This window comes from Syzygium oleosum, unplaced genomic scaffold (genome assembly GCF_021117445.2).
Source record: "Syzygium oleosum isolate NSW1041296 unplaced genomic scaffold, Sole_v2.1 Sole_v2.49, whole genome shotgun sequence".
In the NCBI taxonomy this organism is placed as follows: domain Eukaryota; kingdom Viridiplantae; phylum Streptophyta; class Magnoliopsida; order Myrtales; family Myrtaceae; genus Syzygium; species Syzygium oleosum.
In genome coordinates, this window is record NW_026607533.1 from 968,663 (window position 1) to 996,579 (window position 27,917).

The window sequence follows — 27,917 nt, forward strand, 5'->3', positions numbered from 1 at the left end:
ACCTGCAAAAGAAGAATTAGCTTGTATTAATCTTAAACTCGAGAAGAATGGTGGCAAACCAAATAAATCAGATTAAATACTTAGTATATGGTGTGATTATGCCACAGCGAGAAAGCGGGATAAGAACTATAGCATGTTTCATAATAATGATATTCCAGTTATCTTTCCATTCATTTTGATATAATTACGCTTAGCTAAAGATTTTGTGATCACCATCCATTCTAGATCAGAAGTTACCTGGTGTCGTCATCTGATGCGTCCTGCCAGCGTTCTTTTTTAACCGAGTGGTATAAGTGACTTCGACTTTCTGATCACCTGAATCTATTAAACAAAGATACACCGAAAGGTTTTTGTCCCAGTTATGCATGTCACCCCTTGGATGCAGATGTAACTTCCTGAACATAAGGAGAAACACAACCAAGCAATGATAAAAAAATCAGAAAAAAGGAATATGCAAAAGCAAAAAAAAGCTACGGGTAGTATGAGAGCTACCAGTTGTGAATACTTCAGAGCAGCAATCATTCACCAAAGTAGAGAAGTTTGATATCTTCCATTCGTGACTAACAGACTTCGGACTCGCTTTCAGTGTCGAGCATTCACCCAGACCTAAACATTTGACAACAGAAACCTCCACCCCGAACACACATGTGTCATCAACAAGGTAGCTGTTTGACGGATCGACAAAAGTTTTTAGCGGCATAAATCTTGGAATGCCCCATTTGGACTTCATTATATGAAACCTCCTGGTTTTTCGCTGCAACATATAAAGTGAGAGTTCTCCAAGCAACCAAAGGTGTAAATCACTTTTCCTTTAAAAAAATTTCGGGAACAGAACGTACCTTCTTTTACCAAGTATTCATCGTGAATTTGATCAAACACAAAGAATGTAACAGTTGCATTTGTCTCCCAGCCAACTTTCAAAGGATTGCCTCAGAAACAGCCAGATATAGGGATACGTGATCTTCTCCCTTCTTGCTCTTGTCTCCATTAGGATAGAGGATCAATCTCCTATACAATGACAAAACATCAGAATCGAGAAACATATACCTATGAAGAGCTTCCGTTGTTAGCTGATTTGCCCATTAAAAGATCTTCAATTTTGAGACCTTTGAGCAAACTTTCTGTCCTCACCGAACACAATTGGAGCCTGTTTCTTTCAACGAAGGACCGCATCACTATGCATAATTAGCAATCGTGTAGTTACAGATAATCGCATGAAATTTACCAATAATTATCACGCCCCGAACCCCAACGGGCTCGCGACATCCCTTCCACGGTCGTATTGAACGCGACGTCCCAGGACGCGTCGCCGACCCAAACGAATTACGCAAGCGGAAGCGAAATAAAACAATCCGGACAATTAATAATAACAAGGGGTAGCAATAACACGAAACAATAATTCAAATACACAACATCAAAAGGAACAGTGGTGGGATATCCTACTTCGCTAACAAAATATGAGGTAACTTGACCCGTCCTCCATCCCCGAGATAACCTGGTGGCGTCTCCAATCAATCACGGTCGCGGATCGAAAATGATTATATAATAACCGTGAGAACGAGTCTCAATAAGCAACCCCTATTCCCCCACATAGGTCAATGCGTACCCGGACAAGTCGTACATGCAATATACCCCATAACATATAAAATAAAATCGCATCCTTATACTTACCTCACCATCGAACCCATGCTAACACTGCATGTTAGTCATAACATGGTAATGCAGTAATAGTAACTAAATAGCACCTCGCAATTGCTCAAACGCCAACCACACTTGCACGCAATTCATCTTACTAATTTGACCACACATTCAACCAGCCAATTCAATCACATGCTCAACCAGCCAATTCAATCACACTCAAATCGTATGCGTGGCCGAACATCTTTCTCATGACCCGCGCCCCTGCGCCTCGGGTCCATTCTCCGCCGCGCTACCGCGCCTCGGGCCCATTTGGCACACCGGCCATTCATGCTTTCACACGGACCGCCGTCAACACGTCCCAAGTCCATAGCCCTCCGATCAATCCGGGCTCAATTCTAATGACCGACGTAAACACGTCCCGGTCCAACACACCTTTAACGAGCCACCGTCAACACGTCTCAAGCCCACATCCATTTGGCACACCGGCCATTCATGCCTTCACACGGACCGCCGCCAACACGTCCCAAGTCCGTAGCCCTCCGATCAATCCGGGCTTGTCTCATGCACATGCACCACAACACAATTCGAAATTCTCACAAGTCGTACCAATCAAACTCAAGGCATGCTCACCACAATATTCCACCAACCCGACCTTCAAGTCGGTCACATTCACTATCAATTCCACTCACAACCGCCACGATAAGCCAATCATTGACTCACCACAATAGCCACAAATATGCACCCACAATCATCCCAATTTTAAATCACAAGCTCACGATTCCGACATTCAAGTCAACACATTCAATTAATCCAATTCACCCAGCGTCACGACAATTCAGTCATGCTATTTACCTCGATCTCAATCACTAAATTAGCCACACAATTACCGCCACAATAATTCACAAATTGAGCACAATCAGTCAAATTAGCCTCACGCCTAATTTAACTCATAACCCTAGTATCAAGCACGTCCTAAACAAGTCTAAAAATACCCATAGTCCTAAATAATGAATAGGAGGTCACTTGCTAGGTTTTTGGCCCGGGAAAAATCGGCTATGGCCCGAAATGGCCCGGTCGGAACGGCGGTGTCTCGACGCGGCCGAGGGCGCGACGAGCGCGGGGCTCGGCCATGGGCTCGGCCACGGGCAAAATTCTCGGTCACGGCTGGGCACGGGCAAGCGCGGGCACGGGCGCGGGCAAACGGCCGGGACGCGTGGGCAACGGGCTCGGCCATGGCCCGGGCAGCGGCTGGTCAGTGGCCTGGGCGCCTTGGCCACGGGCTGGATTGGGCTGGTTGGCCGGCGACGGCACGGCCGGGGGCGAAGACGGCGCCGGCTGGGCGACGGCGGCGACGAGCTCGGCGACGGCGACACGCGGAGGGGAGAGGGAAGTCGGCCGGAGTGGTGGTGGCGAGAGAGAGGAGAGAGAGAGAGCTGGGGATGGCGAGCCTCGGGTCGGCGGCGACGGGGCGGCACGGCGGCTGCTGCTGGCGACGCAGGGCCGGCCGGCAAGCGGCTGAGCAGCACCGGCGAGCTGCACGCGCGGTCGCGAGCTATCTGGCTGGGGCGACGGCAACGTGCGACTGGGCAGGGCTGGGGCGACGGTGACCCGCGACAGCGGTAGCGAGCTGGACGGCGGAGTTGGGCTGATCGGCGAACTGAGCAGCACCGGGTCACGATGAACACGGCGCGAGGGGGCTGGTCGGTGGAGGGGAGGCCCGGCGAGGCAGCGGTGGCAGGGCGGAGACGGGCAGCTGGGCGGTGCGCGGAGCCTGACGGCCGAACGGCGACGCGGCGGCCCGACGAGCAGCGGCGGCGCGCGGCGAGGCGGTCCAGTCGGCAAGCAGGTCGGGCAGCAGAAGAAGAAGAATCAGAAGCCATGGCGTCGGGGAAGAGAAGGAAGAGAAGAAGAAGAAGAAAAAGAGAAAAAGGAAGAGAGAGAGAGAGAAGAGGAGGAGAGAGAGTCTGACAGAGGAGGGGAAAAACGCGTGCACAGAAGCAACGCGGCAGAGAGGAGAGAGGAGAGAGAGAGGGGGGCCATCGTGCTCGGCAGAGGGGGAGGAGAGAGAGAAAGAAAGAGGGAGGGAGAGGGAGAGAGAAAGAGAAAGAGAGAGAAAAACATAAACTTCGTTCAAATAATTATTGCGATTCAATGCCGATATTTAAAATCGAAAATGCTCTAGCGGTTTAAATTAATCCTAAAATATAATAAGGGACAAAGGTCAAATTAATTAAATCAAATTATTTCGAGAGAGATTTATTAGTATAAATTCGCACTCAATTAAAAATTCACTTTTCACATATTCCAGGTAATCTCATTCTAGCGAAATCTCAATTTTAAAATAATAACCGGGAGTGATCAGTTCCCGGGCGAGATTTTTACTATAAGCATACTGACGAATTACACGTTTTATAAATCCCAACTATGGGCCGAAATTCGAGATGTCACAATAATCGCATGAAACAACCCACCTTAACCCCATTATTTGGATACCCGCATACACTAGATTCATCTGAGCCTCCTAAAATGTCGATTCGATCAGAAAGAACAACACAACCTAAAAGACACCCTCAAGCCTTTTTCTGACATTATATATACCCTAATCTTCACTGTCAATGTTAAGAAACAATAAAACCCAGAAGACAGCGAGCATGGAGTAACACAAGAATTTGTGCTTGCAAAAAGAGATTATAGATATACCACTTCTGGTCGCCCACTTCGAACTCGTTTGTCTCATACATGGTGATGTCATCGTTTGATAATAGAGAGAAAGACTCGATCTTGAGCACATAATGCGCCGGCGAGATCTCTCTAGTCTCCGTTGTTATCTCTGCTCAGTTAAGACCCCGCAAAATCACAAACAGTGAAACAACAATAACCCCAGAAAGGGATAAAGAGATCAACTGAAGAAGACCAATAGACGCATCGTCAAGCCATAAAATTCCACGAGTTCATTTTTATTCTTTTGTTTTTGGGAGATACTCAAAGAGGGAAATGGTACCATCATGTTCGTCGCCCACTGCAGCAGCCTTTGAATTCGTTGCTTCTCTTTTTCTCTTTGGCATTGTATAATTCTTCAAGTAGCTACAGTACAGATGATGCTTGATGATCCTGATGGTCCTTAGTGGTGTGAGAGAAATGGAAGAAAAAAGACCGCTTTTTTTTGGTTTCCCCAAATCAGTCGCTTCGTTCCGAGGAAATCATCATTGACGAGGCAGAGAGAGAACTGAAACTGTGGTTTGGATCGATTCATGTTCAAAGTTCTCTTCTTTTGTCTGTGCTGATTCTCATATTATTCTATCACAATTTAAGTGGCGAATTCTATCTTAAAAAACCTCTAACTTTAACTCTCATGTCATTTGTACCTTTTATTTTATAAAAAACCTTCAACTTTAGGTTATATCCTAATTCTACCCTAAACTTTTTTTGTCTCATAAAAAACCCTCAACTTTAGATCCAGTATCAATTTTATTCTAAACTTTTTTTGTCTTATAAAAAAATCTCAGCTTTAGGTCAAGTTTCAATTTCACTCTAATTTTTTTGTCTCATAAAAGATCATCAACTTCTACTTGAGCCCAAAATCTCTCTCCATTAATCCTCCATCAAAATCGCTCTTAGTGACTTTACGCTCATCAATCTCATGCTTTGGAATGTTCCATCTCTCACGATCAAAGAGCTCACGCTCCGGACACTCGAACAGCTCGTGCTTGGGAGTTTTCTATCTCTCGGTTGTCAACGAGAAATTTTGGACGAAGGGTTAATGGGGTAGATTAGTGACTCTTGTAAAAATTTGATGTTTTTTCTAAGACTGTAAAATTTTAGGGTAAAATTGAGATTGAATGGTAAAATTAGGACAAAACCTAAAGTTGAGGGTTTTTCATAGGACAAAAAAAGGTTAGCATAATTGGGACGGGATCTAGAGTTGAGGATTTATTATGGGAAAAAAAAGTTTATGATAGTATTGAGACATAACCTAAAGTTGAAGGTTTTATGAGACAGAAAGTAAAATTGAGACAAAAGTTAAAGTTGGAGGTTTTTTAGGGCATCATGCCCTAAATTTATTCACTTTTCTTCTTTTTTTAGTTTTTTTTTTTAATTTTCATTTAGGACCTAGTTGTTATAATTAAGAATTTCACACGTTTTGTTTTTGTTTATTGCTGGCACTATGCTTTCTTTTTTAATGTTAGATTTTACTTTCATAGAAATTATTTTTATTGAAAAGAAAAACTTTGAAAAAACCTCAAGGAACCTTCTTTAAAGATTTTTCAAAATAAAATCATAGTTACATTTTCCAAGGTGAAACTTTAAAAGATGAAATTTAATAATATAAAAATATTGCATAATTTTTTTCTAAAATGCCAAATTGATATCAACCATGAAGTGATTACAAAAAAAAATCAATATATCTCATTATGAATAACTTTTTCGTATCAACATTTTTAGTGTATTCTTAGATACTCCTATGACGTCTTACTTGCTTTGTGTAGAGATATCTTGCCAATAGTGAGGAAAAAAGATATTCTTTGATGTGGTAATTAGAAGACTAAATATATATTTTCTTGAAAATTTCTCTTTTCGACAAGAATTATTCGACGGAGTAAAGTGTAAAAAGAGAAAAGAAAATATAGTGACTTAAATATATATGAGATACCTGCAATAAGCAAAAACAATACATGTGTAATGCATAATTATATTAACTAGATCCTAAATAAAAATAGAAATAAATAAAGAGAAAGAGAAGGATTGGCGGCCACCAAGCCCTCCACTTTCAATTGTGATTGAATGATGGAGGACAATTTTGTCTTTTGAGTGAAAACGGCGGTGTATTTAGTCGTGTATGGGGTGAAAATAGCCTCGCCCATTATTATATATAATGCAAAACTACATACCATCATCAGCTTTGTCATCCATTTCACTGTTGAATATTTCCTTTCTCTTCTGTTTCTAGGACTTCCAACTTTTTATGATTCCTGATGGTTTCTGGTCAACGGTGTTACGTACTAAATGGAAGAAGAAATATATAAAGAGACCAAGATTTTAATTCTTTTTGTTGGTCGAACTTTTTTCCAAGATTCAGTCGCTTCGTTTTTGGGAAAATAAATTAGTGATGAAATTAAGAAGAGAAGGATGTGGCGATCCAAATTCCTTTTCTTTTCCTGTGCTGAGGCGAAATTGCATTAATCCCCACTAGCCCACCAATATTAATTCTTGACCGGGCAAATAAAATGAAAGTTACTGTACCAATCTAAACTTTATGTGTTGCTTTTTGGCTTTTATCTTTTTGCACCATGATCTTGAGAAGTCGCGATAGTTTATAGATTTGCCATTCTTAATGAGATACCATTGCCCTATGGACCCTTGCTAAACATCCAAATAATAGAAAATTTCTCCTTACCAAAGCACCGTCTTTCTTGCGTTATACACAATCACTGCACTAAAAATGAAAACATTTCTTTATAAGTTATGGTTAATTAATGCCCTGGAGACATTCGTTACCAAGACCATTTTTATATCTTGTCATAAGTGATCTAATTAATTGTGCTTTTCATTTAACATCACAAGAAATTTGAATATCTCGACTTGACCAATCTCTACGGCTGCACGCATTTGCTAATTTTGATTGGCTTTACCTTAGGTTTTAGAGTTGGAATCCATGCAAGGATTTGAAATTATGCCCTTCATAATTTTGATGGATGCTTGGAAAGTTTTGGCTTGTTGGGTTCAGAGGATCTGCTTAGAAAACGGCCTGTCATCCACAAATTCTTTCAAAAGTCAAACCATTTTATCTCTTGGATGCGCGCTGTTTCACAAACTTACGAGTCCCAACTACTCGTCTTAGAGGGTATGTTTTGGTTGGGCTCGATTTGATTTGGTATACAAGTGAAAAATTAGCCACATTAATCCATGTATTCTTTGATATGCCAATGATATCTCACGGTGTAAATGAATCGAGTTGTCAACAACTTGCATGATAAATCCGTCGCAAACTTGCGACGGAATTATTTTCCATCGGAAATTCCGTCGCAAATTTGCGACGGAAAGTTGCTCGTCGCTAGTTCCATCGCAAATTTGCGACGACTAATTTTCCGTCGCAAATTTGCGACGGATTTATTTTCCGTCGCAACGAATATTTTATCCGTCGCAATTTGCGACGGATTTTGCGACAAAAAAGGGTTCGTCGCTAATTTGTGACGGAAAATTAATTTTTTGATATGCACCCCACCCCACCCGTCAATTTCTCTCTCTCTCTCTCTCTCAGTAGTGATTCGTCAGGTCGCCCGCTTTTCTCTCACCTTCTCCTTCTATCATTTCTCTCAATAATTCGTGCGTCCAGAAATCAATCTCGATAAAGCTTTTCCATCGGTAAATATCGTAGCTAATTTCGTGACTAAACATGCAACTAATGTGGTCCTGTCCTTCTGATTCATCGTTGGATGCGAATTTTTTTTTTATTGATATTTTTTTCCGTTTTTGTTGTTTCGGCGACCGGTCACCAATTTGCGACGGACAAAGACCGTCCGTCGCAAATTTGCAACGGACAAAATTGGTCCGTCGCAAATTTGCGACGGACACACCTGGGCGAGGTGCCGGTCGACCTCGCCGCCATGGCGGCCTCGCCCAGATCTGGGCGACGGCGAGGTCGACCGGCGGCCATGGCGAGGCCGCGCGGCCTCCTCCAGATCTGGGCAAGGCTGACTGGCCTCGACCCATGGCCGGCGAGGCCGCGCGGGGTGGCCATGGCCGCGGGTCGACCTCGCCGTCGCCCGCCCGGGCGACGGCGAGGTCGACCGGGCGGCCATGGCCGAGGCCGCTCGGCCTCGCCCGGATCAGCCGGACCGAGTGGCCATGGCGAGGCCGAGCGGCCTCACCTGCGTCAGCTGGTCGCCGGACCAGCGACCGGAGAAAATTGTAAGAAATTTTTTTTTAAAATTTGGAAAAAATAAAAAATTATTTAAAAATGAATGTTAAGTGATTTTGCTTTTATTTAGATACGTGTCCAATTGAAGGTCTCGCAATCCAAGTGAACTTTGCAATTCTCTTCAAATTGACCACTTTCTGCTACCAAGATTTCAGTCAAATATCTGGGTAAGTCTTCTTTACATGGTAATTTTTTCATTTTTTAAAATTTCCAAGTAATTGTTGCGTGAAAAACAAAATTTTAATTTTCATAATTTTTTTTAATTAACAACAGTAGATATGATATTTTAAATATTTTACGAGATTTTTTTATTTTAATACAGACACAATGCAAAGAAACAGGGCTTGGATGTATAATAAGAACTTACCTGGACGTCAAGGATTGACCGATGAGTTTCGTACTGGGTTGGAACTATTTTTAGACTTTGCTAGTAGTAAATATGAGTTCATGGATGGAAATAAGTTAAGGTGTCCGTGTAGAAAGTGCAGTAATGGTAAATTTCATGTGCGTGATACAGTTGGAGAACATCTTTGTAGATTTGGGTTTACTCCGAATTATTATAATTGGACTTGCCATGGTGAACCATTTATATCTGATGAAGGATATCGAAGAAGTGACCAATTTTTAGTTAGGGAAGAATGTAGCTATTATGACCAATTGAACCCATATGAGAGGATGGTGATTGATGCAGCTGGTCAGAATTTTGTTTCAGATTCGAACCATGCAAGTACTAGTTTTACTCCTACACATGAATAAGTGGGTACTAGTCATGCATCACAAATGGAAGAGATAAGAGTAACGGGTTTTGATGAGAATGTGTGTAATGGAGCTTTTTCATATAATCAGTTCTGGGAAGTGTTGAAAGCAGCAGATGAACCTTTATGGCCAGGTTGTGACAACCATACTAAGTTATCAGTGACAGCAAGACTGTTAAATATCAAGGCAAAGCATAATGTGTCGCAAGATTGCTTCAACTCTTTTGTTGAAGTAATGCGGGAAACAATGCCTCGTGATAACAGCATGCCAAGTGATTGTTACGATATGAAAAAGCTAGTGGATAACTTAGGTCTTCCGGTTGTAAGTATGTAGTAGGAGTTGTATGTTATATTGGAGAGATGATGAAAATGCAGAATCTTGCAAATTTTGTAGCCAACCTAGGTACAAGATTAACAGGAGGCAGGATTGTAATCAGAAGCGTAGACCATGCAAGCAAATGTTGTATCTGCCCTTAATCCCCAGATTGCAAAGGCTTTATGCGTCTCAAGTCACAGTTGAACACATGACTTGGCACGCAAATCATGAAACAGAAGAGGATCTAATGTGTCATCCTTCAGATGCAGAGGCATGGAAGCATTTTGATAGAACGTACCTCGAGTTTGCGATAGAGCCTCGAAACATCGAGGTTAGGTCTCTGTGTTTGATGGATTTGCCCCATTTGGGAAATCGGGAAAAAGTTATTCATGTTGGCCAGTTATCTTAACGCCGTACAATCTTCCACCTGGTATGTGCATGAAGACACCTTATATGTTTTTGACATTGATCGTGCCTGGCCCGCAAAATCCAAAAAAGTTAATAGATATTTATATGCAACCATTGATTGAAGAGTTACAATGGCTATGGGAGGAAGGTGTCCTTACATATGATGTTTCTACCGATCAAACATTTGTAATGAAAGCTGTTCTTCTTTGGACGATAAATGACTTTCCAGCTTACGGAATATTATCTGGATGGAGTACAGCTGGGATCTTAGGATGTCCGATATGTTTGGAGAGATCAAAGTCATTTAGATTAAACATGGAAAGAAGCCCAACTATTTTGACTGTCACGGACAATTTTTACCGATAAATCATACATTCAGAAGGAATAAAAAAGAGTTCATGAAGAATAGGACTGAAAGAAACACATCCACCATTGAGGTTGACCGGCGATCAAATTTGGGAGCGGGTGCAGGACTTTCCAACTGTTGTTCAGAACCCTCACGACACGACTTTTGCGTACGGAAGTACACATAAGTGGACAAAACGCAGTATATTTTGGGATCTACCATATTGGAAGGCCCATCTTATTCATCATAATCTTGACGTCATGCACATAGAAAAGAATGTTTTCGACAATGTCATAAATACTGTGATAGATGTCACCGGAAAAACAAAAGATAACTTGAACGCAAGAAAAGATATGAGAGATATTTGTGATCGACCAACACTAGATGTGGATGCAAGCAGCAGGGGACCAAAACCAAAAGCAGTTTATACATTGGATAAGGAGCAGATGCGAGTTGTTTGTCAATGGTTGAAATCTGTGCGGTTTCCTGATGGATATGCTTCGAACCTCGGAAGATATGTTGATTTGAATGAATGCAAGTTGACAGGTTTGAAGAGTCATGATTGTCACATATTGATGGAAAGACTAATTCAAATAGCTTTCAAGAAAGTTCTACCGAATTTTGTTTGGGGCTCCATTACAGAGTTGAGCAATTTCCTACTTGATATTTGCTCGACAGTGTTAAAAGCATCGCACATTGACAAACTAGAGAGAGATATTCCAATTATTCTTTGCAACTTAGAAAGGATATTTCCTCCATCATTTTTTGATTCGATAGAGCATCTCTTAGTTCACTTCCCTTATGAGGCCAAAGTTGCAGGTCCCGTACAATTTCGATGGATGTATCCATTTGAGAGGTAAATTTTTTTTAAAATAAAGTTCAAATTACTTTATTATATATTATGTTCCGATAAACTTCTTTCTATTACAACTAGATTCTTATATCATTTGAAGAAAAAAGTGAAGAATAAGGCACGTGTTGAAGCTTCAATTTGTAATGCATATATTGTGGAAGAAGTAACAACATTTGCATCATACTATTTTGAGCCGCACGTGCAGTGCAAGAGACGGAGAGCAAGGATTGCTATATTATCTGTCATGGGGTCCACAGTTAAGAGTGCGGAATTGGCCAGCATATTTCATAAATGGATATAATTTTCACACTCAAGAATATGGAATGGGAAAAGCCACAATGAATAGTGGTGTGTCTGTTCGGTCATCCAATGGTGGTAGTTCAAAAGATGATTTTTATGGATTGTTGGATGAAATCATAGAGATAGAGTACCCTGGACGATTAATGATGCGGGTTGTGTTATTTAAGTGCAAGTGGTTCGACCCCGTCAAAGGAATGAAGGTGCATACGAAGTTTAATTTGGTTGAAATAAATTACAAGAAAATGTATATGAAATATGAACCATTTATCTTGGCACAACAAGCAATTCAAGTATGTTATGCATCATATCCTAGTTTGAAACGTGATAAAGCTGATTGGTGGGCTGTATGTAAAATCAAAGCACGGAGAAAAATCGAGGAACACTGGAAGGATAGAGCCTATCAACAAGAGGAAGTTTGTAACACGGTTGAAACTGAGGAATATAACATTCCAACTTTACGAGATCCATGTGGAGCTATGATAGATGTGGATCCAACAGAAATTTGCGAATTAAATGTACAAGACTGTTCAGAATCTGATTTTGAGACAAATGATGAAGACGAATTGGAAGACGAATTGGAAGATGAAGACGAAGACGAAGATTAAAATTTTTGTGACAAAACACTAATAATGTGTAATTATTATTGCGACAAGTGTTATTTTGGTTGTCATAATTATTATTATTGTTCTTGTTATTATTGTTATTGTTATTAATATTATTGTTGTTGTTGTTACTGTTGTTGTCGCTTATTCTTTTTAATTTAATTGATCGTCGGAAAATTTATCGCTAAATGACGACAAGTCAAATATTATTCGTGCGATGACATTTGCGATATTATATTTTTCATTGGATTTGGATCGTCGCTAATTTCGTCGCTCATTTTACGACAACAACTTATTCGTGGTTACTGTACATCGAAGAATTATTGACGGACCAAAAAATTCATGGCAATTGTTCGAATCCGTCGCAAAATTTGCGATGGATTCGAAAATGTCCTTTATTTTTGGAATTCGAAAAAAATCCGTTGGAAATTTGCGACGGAAAAATATTGTCTGTCCCAAAATTATGGATGGGAAAAAAATAAGTCGCAAATTTCCCACGGACTTTTATGTCCGTCGCAAATTTGTGACGGACAAATACTGTCTGTCGCAAATTTGCGATGGACATAACAAAGTCCGTCGCAAATTTGCGACGGACCAAAAAAGTTCGTCGCAAATTTACGACGAACACAACAAAGTCCGTCGCAAATTTGCGACGGACCAACATAATGTCCGTCGCAAATTTGCGACACAACAAAGTTCGTTGCAAATTTGGGACGGGAAAAAATTCCCGACGGAAATTTGCGACGGACAAAAAAGTCCGTCGCAAATTTGCGACCAACATAATGTCCGTCGCAAATTTGCGACGGACCAACATAATGTCCGTCGAAAATTTGCGACGGACACAACAAAGTCCGTCGCAAATTTGCGACAGATCAAAATAATGTCCGTCGCAAATTTGCGACGGACCAAAAAAAGTCCGTCGAATATTTGGGACGGGAAAAAAAATTCCCTCGCAAATTTGCGACGGACAAAAAAAGTCCGTCGCAAATTTGGGACGGGAAAAAATTCCCTCCCAAATTTGCGAAGGACTATTTAACGTCCGTCGCAAATTTGGGACGGGAAAAAAAACTCCCTCCCAAATTTGCGATGGACGAAAAATGTTCGTCGCAAATTTGCTTTCCCGCTTGCACGCGCACGTTCTCCCATCAGCTTTTCTTCTCTAACAATTTTTGTTGTCTCCCTCCTCTTCTTCTTCTTCTTCTTCGTCTTCTTGCGGGTTGTCTTCGCCGAGTGCACTGATCCACCGCCGCCGTCGCCATCGCCATCGCCCCCATCGCCGTCGCCATCGTCCTCGTCCTCGTCTGCCTACGCATGGGGTCGCTGCTCGCCGTCTCCTCGCTCGCCCGCACGCCTCGCCTACCCGCCTCGCAGCCGCCTGAAGCCGTCGTCGCCCAGCCTCGCCAAGCTCGTCGTCGCCGCCCAGCCGCCGACCAACCGTCGCAGCCCAGCAGCCGCCTAGCCTCGCCGAGCTCCCCGTCGCCGCCCAACCTCGCCGAGCTTGCTGTCCCCACCCAGTCGCCGCCCAGTTCATCGCCGCCCAACAGCCGCCCCGGCCTCGCGAGCTCGCAGTCCCCCCTCGGCCGCCGCCTAGTCCGTCGTCGCCCGCAGCCGCCCGGCCTCGTCAAGCTCGCCGTCGCGCCGCCCGCCGCCGCCCAAGGCCGTCGCCGCCCGGCTCGCCGCCGTCTAGCCGCCCCCGGTCCCGTTGCCGCCTAGCAACCGCCCAACCTTGCCGAGCCCGCCGTCGCCGCCACCCGAGGCCGTCACCGTCCAGCTCGGCTGCAGTCCAACCGCCGCCCAGCCACCGCCGCCCTGCCGCCGCCGTCGCCACCACCCAGCCGCCGGCCGACGCCCGTGCCGAGGCTGTCACTATTAACCAGGCCAAAATCTAATTATTGTTGGGTTTTCCTTGGCCTTGAACCAAGTAAGCAACTCTCTAAATCCTACCTACTATAATGAGTATTAATCGGACTTGTTTACGGATTGTTTAGTGTCTGATTAGTTGGCTAAGTTAGGGGTCGATTTCAGGATTGCATGTGGCTTTGATCGATGTTCGACTGATTAATTTGTCCATTATATCGCCGATTAAGCGTTTAATGATCATCGGGTGATTGATTAAGCGTTTATTCAGAAAATGCAAACAATTTTGGAAAAATTTCGAAAAATTTCGTGAAAAGTTAATAAAGTCATATTTTGGGAAAATATTAAATTTGGTGAATATTTTTTTAAAATTAAAAAAGCCAAAATTTCAAAATATCACAAAATGGCAAAAAATAACTGTGGCCACCCAATTTGAGTGAAATTTAATTTTTTTTAGGTGTCCGAAAATGGAATAATAATAAAAAATTCAAAATTTTCAAAAAATTATAAAATAGCTTAAAATACCTTTGGCTACCCATTTTGAGAGAAATTGTAAATTGTTTAGGTGCACAAAAAATGTAAAAATAATAATAAAATAAACAATTGCAAAACTTCACAGAATGGCTTAGAATACATGTGGCCATCGACTTTGATTGAAAAATAATTTTTTTAGGTGGCAAAAAAAAAATTAAATATTTAAAAATTTTGAAAACTTCACAGAATTGCTTATAATACCTGTGGCCACCCACTTTGAGTGAAATTTAATTTTTTTTTATGTCGCCAAAAAAATTAAAAAATGCAAAAAAAAAATTTCAAAACTTTACATAATGGCTTAGAATACCCATGGCCACACACATAAGTGACATTTATACATTTTTAGGTGCCCAAAAAATTGCAAAAATAATAAAATTAATTTTATTATAAAACTTCACGGAATGGCTTAGAATACTTGTGGCCAGCCACTTTGAGTGAAATTTCAATTTTTTTATGTACCCAAAAAAAAGTAAAAAAATCAAAAATTTGAAAAATTCACAGAATGGCTTATAATACATGTGACCACCCACTTTTAGTGAAATTTACATTTTTTTAGGTGCCCAAAAAAATTAAAAAATAATGAAATAACAAAATTTCAAAACTTTACATAATGTCTTAGAATACCTGTGGCTACCCACTTTGAGTGAAATTTAAATTTTTTTAGATGCCCAAAAAATTAATGGCTTATAATGCCTGCGGCCAGCCACTTTGATTGATGATCGTGTGGCCGAGAACGAAGATCATGTGGCTGAAATTGATGTTTCATGGTTGTTCTTGTACTTGATGAATTATTGTGTGGTTTGAAAGTGGATTGTGTGGTTAATTATGGCTAATGTCGGTTTACCATGGCATATCGTGCTCATATATTGATGTTTGATATCAAATTGAGTGCGATTCATAGTATATTTGTTCGTAGGTAATTGCACGTCATAAACACTCGGTATTGGCTAATTAAGAGGGAACATTTTCTGCTTGTCAACCAAAATGATAAGCTTCGTCATGTACGTCATTATGTGTCCGTAATACGTGTTCATATTTTTTTACATATTTGTCTAAAATTCCTACTTGTCAGTATAAACGTGGAGGTTACATGCATAGAAGACTAGCCTCTTCAACGGGGTCGTCCCCAGCCCTTTCCTCGTCTCCTGTCGATTCATCTAACCCGCAACCACAATATGCTGATGGACAATATGGACACGTTGGTCCTTCCTCCAATGCTCAAGAATATGTTATGGGACTTGGCCACATGCCAACTCAATCTCCTCCAGTTCCATCTCCTTTGGCTCCCTCTCCTTCCGTTCCACCTTATTATTCAGCGCAACATTCGCATAATGACGGAAATGAAGGTGAAGAAGATAACCGATTCCTGATATGCCCATTTGGAGATTCGTAAGTACTTCAATTTTTTTTTAATATATGTAATATTTATGGCTTTCGATATGGATGTCAACTGAATTGTCGATGTTGCACAATATCCGTATGTTTGCAGATTCATGGATGCTACGTTTGTTGTGAGGGAACTGAATAAAATAGTCAAAAACTATTGGATGTGGGAGCATGTCAATTATAGAAGTGTTCCACAAGAGGTGAAAGATTTGTGGTGAAATGAGTTCAAGGTAAGTTTTAGATATTCTATTTTCTTACCAACTAAGTTCGGTGTAGTATATTGATGGTCAAGAATGATGTAAAGGGACCATAACAGCTCTTTACTTTTCGGTACTAAAGGGACCAGATATTTTCCCCGATATGAACTTAACAAAGTCTATCGCCGAATTGTCTGGTGCATGGTAATGGATATGTGACCATCATAATAACTTTCAGTTTTGCTTGTAATGATTGCAGCGGAAGTTCAGGTGGGATGACCAGCAAGAGAATGAAGTGAGAAGAATTTTTCAGAAGAAAGTCAGTGATCACATACGAAATGTGATGAATAGAGCGAAGAGCAGGAAAGTGAAGCCGGCTTTCATTACAGCTGACAATTGGGCAGAAATTAACAGAATTTGGGAAACTGAGAAGAGTCAGCAAGTCAGTCAGCAGAATAAAAAGAATCGATCTTCCAGTTCTAGTGAAGGGTCTGCCACATATGTTGAGGGCTGTATCAACATTGGGGAGCATCGCAAACGACTAGTAAGTCTGTTAAATAAGTTATAAGTTAATTTAATTCAATTACTCATGTTTACATTTTGTAGGCACAAGAATTGGGGACGGAACCGACATTTGCAGCTACATTTGAACGCACATTTCAAAAGAAAGATAAGACGTGGATTTGCGATCGAGCAAAAGCTATCAAGGTATGTAAGGTTATACTTTGGGCTTTATGAAAACTAGAATGAAAACCGTGAATGCTTTTAATATTTATGGTATATATATATATATATATATGAAGTTATTTTATTTTCATCTATATTGTTAATGTAGGAAAAATATGATGAACTTTTAATGGGCAATGCTAGTGGTAGTGATGGTTCTGCAAGTGCGTCTGAGCTAGCAGTTGACAGTATGCCATTATGGGTGGAGGCAACGGGTGGGGTGAAAAAAGGAAAAATATTTGGGATGGGATCCTTGTCAAGGATGTTCATGCCGAATCAAGCTGGAACTTCATCATCCAATGCGACTGGTCGAAGGAGGACACGACATGACGATCAATTGACCCAAGAAGTGAACCAACTGAAAAATATAATTGTAGAGAGGGACAAAGAATTAAATGACTTGAAACAGCAAATGCAAATCGTTATGCGACACCTCAACATCAATCGCGGTGAGGTTCCTCCTGTACCCCCTGCCAATCCAATAGGTGATGAGCACAATGATGAGCGACACAATGATGCTGACATTGATGATGATGCTGATGATTTTCTCGGTCATTTCTAGTTAAAATTGCCAAAATCGGGGGTAAGCTTGCTTCACAATCTTATATGACATAAGTGCAGTTTCACCCAATTTGTTCATGCCCTACAATTACTTTTTGTGCACAACTTTCTTACTGACAGGTTCAACGATCTAATTTTTCCTATGTGACAGAAATACGGTTTACAAGGGTGAAAAAACTACAGTGGATGTCAAAGTTGACTCATACTCATATGTAAGAACATTGATGTTCGTCCTGAAACGTTTTTTTGTTAACCCTCTTACTTGTTTTTTTATACCTAGTTCCACATCCATGCATAAGCACTTCTTTTATATTCTTGACTGATTGAATATCTTTATTTATGTATCTACATTTCATCAGGTGTCGACAAAAGTGACTGCTTTTGGTGTCCTGCCGAGTACCACAGCTGCCCAATCTTGTGTCTGGTTTGTCGATTTTTCGTTTTCTAAGCAGAATCTATGGTTGTCCCGCCTCCTATGAATGTTTTGAATGTATTATAAGATTTGATATCAAATATTATCGTGTCAGGCTTTGCAACTTTGCATATATCATTATGTTTTGCGGACTAGCATCTTTCCTTCAGTTACATTTTTCAATTATATGGCATTGTGTCTGGTTTGTTCGTTTTCTGTTTCTGAAGCGGAATCTATGGTTTTCTCGTGTCCTTTGATTGTTTTCAATGTATTACATGATGTTCATTAATGCGTAGCAATTGATATGGACAAGATTTGACGGCCGAAATGCTGTAAAATTTGCGATGAATATTTATATACGAATTTTGCGACCATTACAGTTCGTGGCTAATTTGCGACGAATCAAGTTCGTGCCTAATTTCCATCCAATACATTTTGCGACGGATTTTGCGACGGATTTTGCGACGAAATTTGCGACGAATTTTGCGACGAACTTTGCGACGGATAGTGTTCGTGGCTAGTTTGCGACGAATTATTTGCGACGAATTTTTTTTCCGTCGCAAAAATTTGCGACGACCTAGTAGCGACGGAATTTTTTCCGTCGCTAAATTCGTCGCAAAAACGATTTGCGACGGATTTTTGCGATTTTTTTGTCGCAAAATCCGTCGCAAAAAACATGTTTTTTTGTAGTGGCACTTTCCGCTCTGCCATGTGGAGACTCAGGTCGAAAGTGCTATCTGTTGCAACTTGTTCAATAAGGAGTATCGACAATATTTATGATAATGTCTTCGAGAACCCGACTAGAGGCAGAGATGCCTGCAGAGAACTTATTGCATGAACACTATCGCGACCCTCCCGAAGCCGGGTTCGGGAGAGCGAGTTTAGCAATTTATCGAGCTTGAACTAGCATCACCTCCACTCGATGTTTGCTCAATCTTGTTCTGTGTGGGTTCTCCCTAATCCTTATCTCGCTTAAGAAATTCAGATTCAATTGATCTAAAGATAGGATTCTATCCTATAAGAAAGTCACCACTACTTATTGGGGTTGGTTAAGAGCCAAGTGGAACATTGGAGTACGTTTTACTTCATACGAACCAGAGCTCCTACGTCCGGAGACTTGATTACACAAATAATCGAATTAGTGCCATTTCAGTACCTAAACTCGATTGGTTTGCCTACAAAGTTGTTTGTGAGGTCTTGTCAAATTATGGAATCCTAAAGCTCTTTCCGCTAAGTGTTCATGCATGGTTATTCAATTTGAGTTGCTCCTAAAGAAATCCAAACATGAAAATCATATAAGGAATTCAAAACAACACATCAATGAGTTAAAAAAAAAAAAGACGAGTAAAGTACAAAATGTAAACTTGATACAAGTTGGGCAAAAAATATTACGTGGCTTGCCATAAGTCCCGGGACATGATCCCCATGAGCTAAAATCAAAACCTCACGTCACTCTAATGCGATAAAAGAAAAGTGCGATAAAAGAACCCGAAACGAGTCGGGTAAGGTGCAGTATACCTCAAGTGTCTTTGATTGTCTGTTTATGAAAACATACGGTACATATATTTGCTGTCATGGCAATTTGCTAACTGTGCTGTGCACCGTGACTTCGGCCTCAATGACACATGAATCATCATCGGTCAGGCATTCCCGAACCGTTTCCAGAGGCACGAAAGACGGCCAACCCCAGTACTTGATGGAGCTACTGAACCATGTAGTAAAAGCTGCAAAGTAGCAAAGCCAAAGCAAGAGAGCAGCAAATTACAGTTGGGAAATATGGGAGATTTCAGCGGTTTCTAACCATACGGACTACACTAACAAATCGGTGCACCGTGGGGAGAAAGAAGCTCATCGTATGATCGAAATTGGAATTACTCTGGACTTTCTGTTTGGGCATGAAGAGTTTATGGTGTGATTACGCCACAGTGAGAAAAGAGGATCAGAACTATAACATGTTTCATTATGATCGACATTCCAGCTATCTTTCCATTCATTTTGATCTAATTAAGCTTAGCTAAAGATTTTGTGCTCGCCATCCATTTTAGATCAGCAGTTACCTGCCATCGGCGGATAAGTCTTGCCAGCCTTCCCTTTTAACCGAATGGTACAAGTGGCTCTGATTTTCAGCTCACCTGAATCTACTGAAAATAGATACACCGAAAGGTTTTTGTCCCTGTTATGCCCCTCCTCACCCCTTGGAAATAGATTTAACCTCCTGAACACAAGGAGAAACGCAACCAAGCAACGATAAAAAATCACAAAAAAAGGAATATACAAAAGCAAAAAAGAAAAGAAGCTACGGGTAATATAAGAGCTACCAGTTGTGATTCCCCGCAGTGAAAACTTTAGAGTAGCAATCATTCACCAAAGTAGAGAAGTTTGATATCTATCATTCGTGACTAACAGACTCCGGACTCGCCTTTAGTGTCAAGCTTTCACCCAGACCTAAACTTTTGACGACATAAACCTCCGCTCCGAACACACAAGTTGTTGTCGGCTATGTTCGCATACTAGAAATTGAAATCAAATGTCAAGGAAACTAACCTGAAAGCAGTGCAAACAAATAAGCAAAATGTTGATCCGAGCCCAACGAAATAACGTCGTGTCCTTAAGACGAATTTGGCCCCTCAATTAGTACCCGAGGATATTGGACAATCGTCTCCCAGGATAGAACGGATCTCGTTCCTCCGAAGCGGTACGTATCCGGAGGACTCCTTCGAACGCAATTTTGCAGAACAATCGCACAAAATGATGAAGTGAAAAATGTCTAGAGTGCGTCGGGAAAATGTCTCGCGGGAATATATAAAATGCCACGAAGAGTCACTTTCCGAACTAACTGTTCTGTCATATCTTAGTGGCGAAAATGAAGAGTTAGAAGGGTTCGTGAACAGCAGCGAAGGTTCACTTGAACCGGTTAGGTTCGTGAACAGTCGCGAAGGACTTCGATTTTCGTTCGGGCGAACCGAACCTCACGAACAGACATGTTTGTTTGTCCAAAAATAAATAAATAAATAAATTCTAAATAATGTGTCTGTTCGGAAAAAATAAAAACCGATAGAGAGTGGACCCGGAACCGAACCGAACCGACCGAACGGACGGCGGCGGCGGGACCGACCTAGCTTGGCGTAGGTCCTCTCTCTTCCACAAAAGTGGGGTACCCCTTGAGGCCCAAACCCATTTGTGAGGCTCAACTATTTGAACCCATCTCCCATCTCTCTTCTATTCAATTTGGGACACTTTCAACCACACACTTGTCATTCAATTCTATGGGATTTAGATGCCAAAATCCCAACAATCCCCCATATAAATGAAAAGTTTTGATATCATGACTCTTCGTGTATGCGTGAGATGCAAAGTGCGATTATTCCATGAGAAAACGTTGCATCAGGATAAGTAGTCTGAGACTTTGAACTTTCCTTAGTGAAACCTATCGGACTTACTCAGTCAATCAGTAGACTTGATGTCTTTGAACTGTCGACCTTTGGTGTAAGCCTAGACAATAGAAATCACACAACTGTTTCTCGAACAAAATTGGTTCTCACTGTTGTGTTCGTTTTGGCCATGAACAGCGCCTGGTCTCATGAGTGTTTTAGAGAATTCGGCATTTTCAATTCTCACAGAAGCGGCCCTCACTTCACACTCACATAGGTGATTTCTGAACATATAGTATATCACATACTCAAGTCAGAATCATTAAAAGCTTTTGCTTAACCTTTACATATTAATCTTTGTCTTCATCCGGGAATGAGTAAAAAAATTTGACAAGATCTCTACTTTGTCTTCATAACTTAGTTGTCCCTTTGAACCTAGATCTTGGAATCTCCAGTCAACTAGGAAGGGTTTCCGCTATGATGACTTGTTTATAGGCCTTAAACCCATTCCCCTTGATGTTTTCGCAACCATCTCTCTAGTTAGGCCTTTTGTCAATGGATCCGCAACATTATCTTTTGACTTCACATGGTCAATGGTGATAATTCTACTAGAAAGAAGTTGTCTTATTGTGTCATGTCTTCGACATATGTGTCGAGACTTACCGTTATACATGACATTCCTTGCCCTTCCTATTGCCGCTTGACTATCACAATGTATACAAACAGCGGGCACTGGTTTAGGCCAATTAGGAATATCTTCCAAGAAATTTCGAAGCCACTCTACTTCTTCACCGGCTTTATCCAAAGCAATAAATTTTGATTCCATAGTGGATCTAGCAATACAAGTTTGTTTGGATGATTTCCAAGACACTGCCGCTCCTCCAAGTGTGAATACATATCCACTTGTCGATTTTGTGTCTTTAGTGCCGATTATCCAATTTGCATCACAATATCCTTCAAGTACCACTGGATATTCTGTGTAATGCAAAGCATAATCTTGAGTATGCTTTAAGTAGCCCAATAAACGTTTCATAGCTTTCCAATGATTTTCATTTGGACTAACTGTAAATCGACTTAGCTTGCTAACCGCACAAGCTATGTTCGGCCTAGTACAGTTCATGACATACATTAAACTGCCTAGTATACTAGCATACTCATTTTGAGCCTTACTTTCACCAGTATTCTTTGAAAGATGTAAATTAACATCTATCGGAGTCTTTACCAGTACAATATCTATATTCTTGTACTTTCCAAGAATCGTCTCGATATAATGGGATTGTGATAGAGCTAATCCTCCAGATGTCTTATGGATTTTAACTCCTAAAATAACATATGCAACCCGCATATCTTTCATATCAAATTTACTTGTGAGCATGCGTTTGGTCGCATTAACAACCTCACTATTGCTGCCCATTATAAGCATGCCGTCTACATATAAGCACAAAATGGCAAAACCATTATGAGTGTTCTTAACATATACACATTTATCACACTCATTAATCTTAAAATCATTCGACAACATAACTTGGTCGAATTTAGCATGCCATTGTTTCGGTGCTTGTTTCAATCCATAGAGTGACTTGATAAGCCGACATACTTTCTTCTCTTGTCCTGGAACAATGAACCCTTCGGGTTGTTCCAAATATATTTCTTCTTCCAAATCCCCGTTTAAGAAGGCCGTCTTAACATCCATTTGATGGATTTCAAGCTTATACACCGCTGCTATGGCAATTAGCATCCTTATAGATGTAATTCTAGTAACAGGTGAATAAGTATCAAAATAATCAAGACCTTCTCGTTGCTTGTATCCTTTTACTACAAGCCTAGCCTTATATTTATCAATAGCACCATCCGCTTTCATTTTCCTCTTGAAAATCCACTTACATTGTAGTGGTTTATTACCAGGAGGAAGGTCAACCAATTCCCATGTATGGTTTGACAATATGGATTCAACTTCACTATTGATAGCTTCTTTCCAGAACGAGGCTTCTGGCAAAGTCACGGCTTCTGGCGAAGTCACAGCTTCTTTGAATGTCCGAGGCTCATTCTCTAACAGATACGTTAAAAAATCAGGTCCAAAAGACGTGGAAGTCCTTTGTCTTTTACTACGTCTAGGTTCATCCTCCATTGGATCACTTCTAGATATAGTATCTCGAGGCCTCTTGTTATTATCAATTGGCTCATATACTATGTTATACGGAAATATATTTTCAAAGAACGAAGCGTCCCTTGATTCAATGATCATATTAACATGTATATCTGGGATCTCTGACTTGTGAACAAGAAAACGATATGCATTGCTATTCTGAGCATATCCAATAAAGACACAGTCAACAGTCTTTGGTCCTATCTTAACCTTTTTAGGCTTAGGAACCGCAACTTTAGCCAAACACCCCCACACTTTGAGATAATTCAAGTTAGGCATTCTGCCTTTCCATTTCTCATAAGGAGTTTGTTGTGTCTTTCTGTGAGGTACTCTATTTAAAATAAAATTCGCCGTCAAAACAGCTTCCCCCCACAAATTCTGTGGTAAACCGGAACTATTCAACAATGCATTCATTGTTTCCTTTAAAGATCGGTGTTTCCTTTCCACCACTCCATTAGATTGCGGCGTATAAGGAGGAGTCATTTGGTGAACGATACCAAACTCAGTACAAATTTCCTCAAAAGGAAATTCATATTCACCTCCTCTGTCACTTCTTATCATTTTAACTTTCTTATTCAACTGAGTTTCAACTTCGGACTTATAAATTCTAAAAGCATTCACAGCCTCATCTTTGCTACTAAGCAAATAAACATAATAATACCTCGAGCAGTCATCTATAAATGTGATAAAATACTTATTACCACCTCTTGACGGTATTGATTTCATATCGCATATATCTGTGTGTATCAAATCTAAAGGTTCTGAGTCTCTATTGTCTACAGAATGAAAAGGAGGCTTAGAAAATTTAGATTCAACACACACTTGGCATTTCTCACTTGAACAATCAAATTTCGGCAACAGTCCCATATTCATTAATTTCTTATCGACTTATAGTTAACGTGTCCTAATCTAGCATGCCATAAATTAGGATACTCAAGCACATAAACAGAAACAACTTTATTCATAATATCATTGGGTACAACAGTCATTACATTCAACTTGAAAAGACCATCACTAAGGTAACCATTTCCTACATACATCTCATTCTTGGAGAGTACAAACTTATCAGACACAAACACCAACTTGAAGCCATTCTTGCTAAGGAGAGATCCAGACACTAAATTCTTACGAACATCTGGCACATGCAGAACATTATTTAGTGTCACAATCTTTCCAGATGTCATCTTTAGAGCAATCTTTCCGAGACCTTCAACCTTAGAAGTTGATGAATTACCCATATAAAGTTTTTCATCACCCCCCACAGTTGTGTAGGTCGAGAACATCGATCTGTTTGCACAGATATGACGAGTTGCTCCAGTATCAATCCACCACTCCTTGGGGTTTCCCACCATATTACACTCGGATATCATAGCAGTTAAATTGATATCATCAACACCATTGGAAATTTCTTCCACCACATTAGCCTGAGTTTTCTGTCTTTTCTTGGCTCTGCAGTCTTTGGCTCGATATCCAGACTTGCCACAGTTGAAGCACTTGCCAACGAACTTCTTCGGGCCTTGGGTGAATCCCTCTCCGGACTTGCTAGGCATTTTCCTCTTCTTGTTGGGTTTTGATCCTTCTTCAACAACATTGGCCCTTGAGACCGCCAGATTGCTGCCAACTTTCTTCTCGGAATTCCTATTGTCTTCCTCAATCCTCAACCGAACAATTAAGTCTTCAAGTGACAACTCATTTCTCTTGTGTTTGAGATAATTTTTGAAATCTCTCCAGGATGGTGCAATTTTTCAATGAATGCAGCCACTTGAAATGTCTCACTTAGAGTCATTCCTTCAGCATGAATATCATGCATAATCACTTGAAGCTCTTGAACCTGACTTAAGACGGTCTTTGAATCAACCATCTTGAAGTCCAGAAATTTACCGACAATGAATTTCTTCAATCCGGCATCTTCGGTTTTGTATTTCTTGTCCAGACTATCCCATAACTCTTTAGCCGTTTTTAGCGGACTATATACGTTATAGAGAGTATTGTCCAGACCGTTGAGGACATAGTTGCGACACAGGAAGTCAGAATGATTCCATGCATCCACAGCAGCAAGCTTTTCTTTATTTGTCTCTCCAACGTCCAATTTAGGACCATCCTCATTGAGGAATCTAGCCAAGTTCAAGGTCGTGAGATAGAACAACATCTTTTGTTGCCATCTCTTGAAATCCGTACCATTGAACTTTTCTGGCTTTTCTCCGTGATTCGGAATAGGATTAACCGGAGTCGAAGCCGAAGCCATTTCTGAAATATAAACACAGAACATATTCACGAACAGAATCGGAAATATATGACTACGAACAGAATCGATTGGTCATGAACAGAATTGAGAATTTCAATACGAACAGAAATGAAAAATTTGTTCACGAACAGAATTGAAAATTTCTAATATGAACAGAACGAAAAATTTGTTAACGAACAGAATGTGTGACCAGAATGTACAAACAGAATCGTATTCTATACGACTATGACAAGGAACATACGAACTATACAAAAGTTCAAATTAAAGAAACGGCAATCTGATATTCGATAGAAAAGCTCAATGAACAACGCATAAGAATATACGAACAGAACCGAAGTAAATTCGTCTTAAGATTGTTGTCAGCTATGTTCGCATACTAGAAATTGAAATCAAATGTCAAGGAAACTAACCTGAAAGCAGTGCAAACAAACAAGCAAAATGTTGATCCGAGCCCAAAGAAAAAACGTCGTATCCTTAAGACGAATTTGACCCCTCAATCAGTACCCGAGGATATTGGACAATCGTCTCCCAGGATAGAACGGATCTCGTTCCTCCGAAGCGGTACGTATCCGGAGGACTCCTTCGAACGCAATTTTGCAGAACAATTGCACAAAATGATGAAGTGAAAAATGTCTAGAGTGCGTCGGGAAAATGTCTCGCGGGAATATATAAAAAGCCACGAAGAGTCACTTTCCGAACTAACTGTTCTGTCATATCTTAGTGGCGAAAATGAAGAGTTACAAGGGTTCGTGAACAGCAGTGAAGGTTCACTTGAACCGGTTAGGTTCGTGAACAGTCGCGGAGGGCTTCGATTTTCGTTCGGGCGAACCGAACCTCACGAACAAACATGTTTGTTTGTCCAAAAATAAATAAATAAATAAATTCTAAACAATGTGTCTATTCGGAAAAAATAAAAACCGATAGAGGGTGGACCCGGAACCGAACCGAACCGACCGAACGGACGGCGGCGGGGGGACAGACCTAGCTTGGCGTAGGTCCTCTCTCTTCCACAAAAGTGGGGTACCCCTTGGGGCCCAAACCCATTTGTGAGGCTCAACTATTTGAACCCATCTCCCATCTCTCTTCTATTCAATGTGGGACACTTTCAACCACACACTTGTCATTCAATTCTATAGGATTTAGATGCCAAAATCCCAACACAAGTGTCATCAACAAGGTAGCCGTTTGACGGATCGGCGAAAGTTTTTAGCGGCATAAATCTTGGAATGCCCCATTTGGACTTCATTGCATGAAACCTCCTGTTTTTCCCTGCAACATATAAAGCAAGAGTTCTCCAGGCAACCAAAGGTGTAGATCACTTTTTCTTTATAAAGATTTAGGGAACAAACGTACCTTCTTTTACCAAATATTCATCGCGAATTTGATCGAACACGAAGAACCTAACAGTTGCATTTATCTCCCAGCCAACCTTCAGAGGATTGGCCTCAGAAACAGCCAGATATAGGGACACGTGATCTTCTCCCTTCTTGCTCTTGTCTCCATTAGGATAGAGAATCAATTTCCTACACAATGACAAAACATCAGATTCGAGAAGCATATACCCACGAAGAGTATCTGCCACGAGCTGAGTAACGATAGATTAGTCCATTCTTCAATTTTGTGACGTTTGAGCAAACTTTCCATCCTCACCGAACACAATTGGAGCCTCTGTTACTTTCAACGAAGGACCGCAACACTATGCATAATTAGTAATCGTGTTGCTGCCACAATCTTACGCTGTCAATGCCAAGAAACAATAAAACCAAGAAGACTCGAAGAGACATTATAGATATACCACTTCTGGTCGCCAACTCTGAACTCGTTTGTCTCATACATGGTGATGCCGTCCCTTGATAATTGAGAGAAAGACTCGATCTTGAGCACATAATGCGCCGGCAAGATCTCTCTGGTCTCCGTAGTTATCTCTGCTCAGTTAATACCCCCCCAAAATCACAAACAGTGAAACAACAACCGCAGAAACTGACAAAAGGGATCAACTGAAGAAGATCAATAGACACATCGTCACGCAATAAATTTCCACGAGTTCTTCCTTGGTTTGCAGTTCTTGGGAGAAACCCAAAGGGGGAAATGGTACCATCCTGTTCGTCGCCGCCCACTTCAGCGGCATTTGAATCCGTTGCTGTTCTTTTTCTCTTTGGAATCGTATGGTGCTTCAAGTAGCTACGGTACAGATGATGCTTGATGGCTCTGATGGTCTTTGGTGGCGGGAGAGGTGTGGAAGAAGAAAGACTGTTTTTTCTTATTTTGTTTCTCAACCTTGCCCCCATTTGCATCGTAATCCCGACTTTTTTGAAAAGTCTACAGATTATTTCCTTGATTTT

The 27,917-nt window shown here is 41.0% G+C and overlaps 1 protein-coding gene across 1 annotated transcript; it reads right to left on the reverse strand.

Moving 5' to 3' along the window:
- Positions 1-27,863, reverse strand: LOC115665789 (ubiquitin C-terminal hydrolase 12-like). Its single transcript, XM_056306990.1, has 6 exons — positions 27,671-27,863; positions 27,371-27,500; positions 26,929-27,098; positions 26,735-26,844; positions 20,132-20,310; positions 1-395 (listed from the first exon to the last, which is right to left on the reverse strand). Exons 1-5 carry the CDS (start codon positions 27,861-27,863, stop codon positions 20,203-20,205), a joined length of 711 nt encoding a protein of 236 aa, XP_056162965.1. The 3' UTR covers positions 1-395; positions 20,132-20,202.
- Between the last annotated feature and the right edge of the window lie 54 nt (positions 27,864-27,917).

Bases quoted from the DNA above. Each gene is read 5' to 3' on its own strand.
- LOC115665789 (XM_056306990.1), bottom strand. From the start codon at position 27,863: ATGGGGGCAAGGTTGAGAAACAAAATAAGAAAAAACAGTCTTTCTTCT. The intron at 27,501-27,670 runs GTACCATTTCCC...TTAACTGAGCAG, and splicing joins GGGCGGCGACGAACAGGATG to AGATAACTACGGAGACCAGA. The intron at 27,099-27,370 runs GTATATCTATAA...GTCATTGTGTAG, and splicing joins AGAGTTGGCGACCAGAAGTG to GAAATTGATTCTCTATCCTA.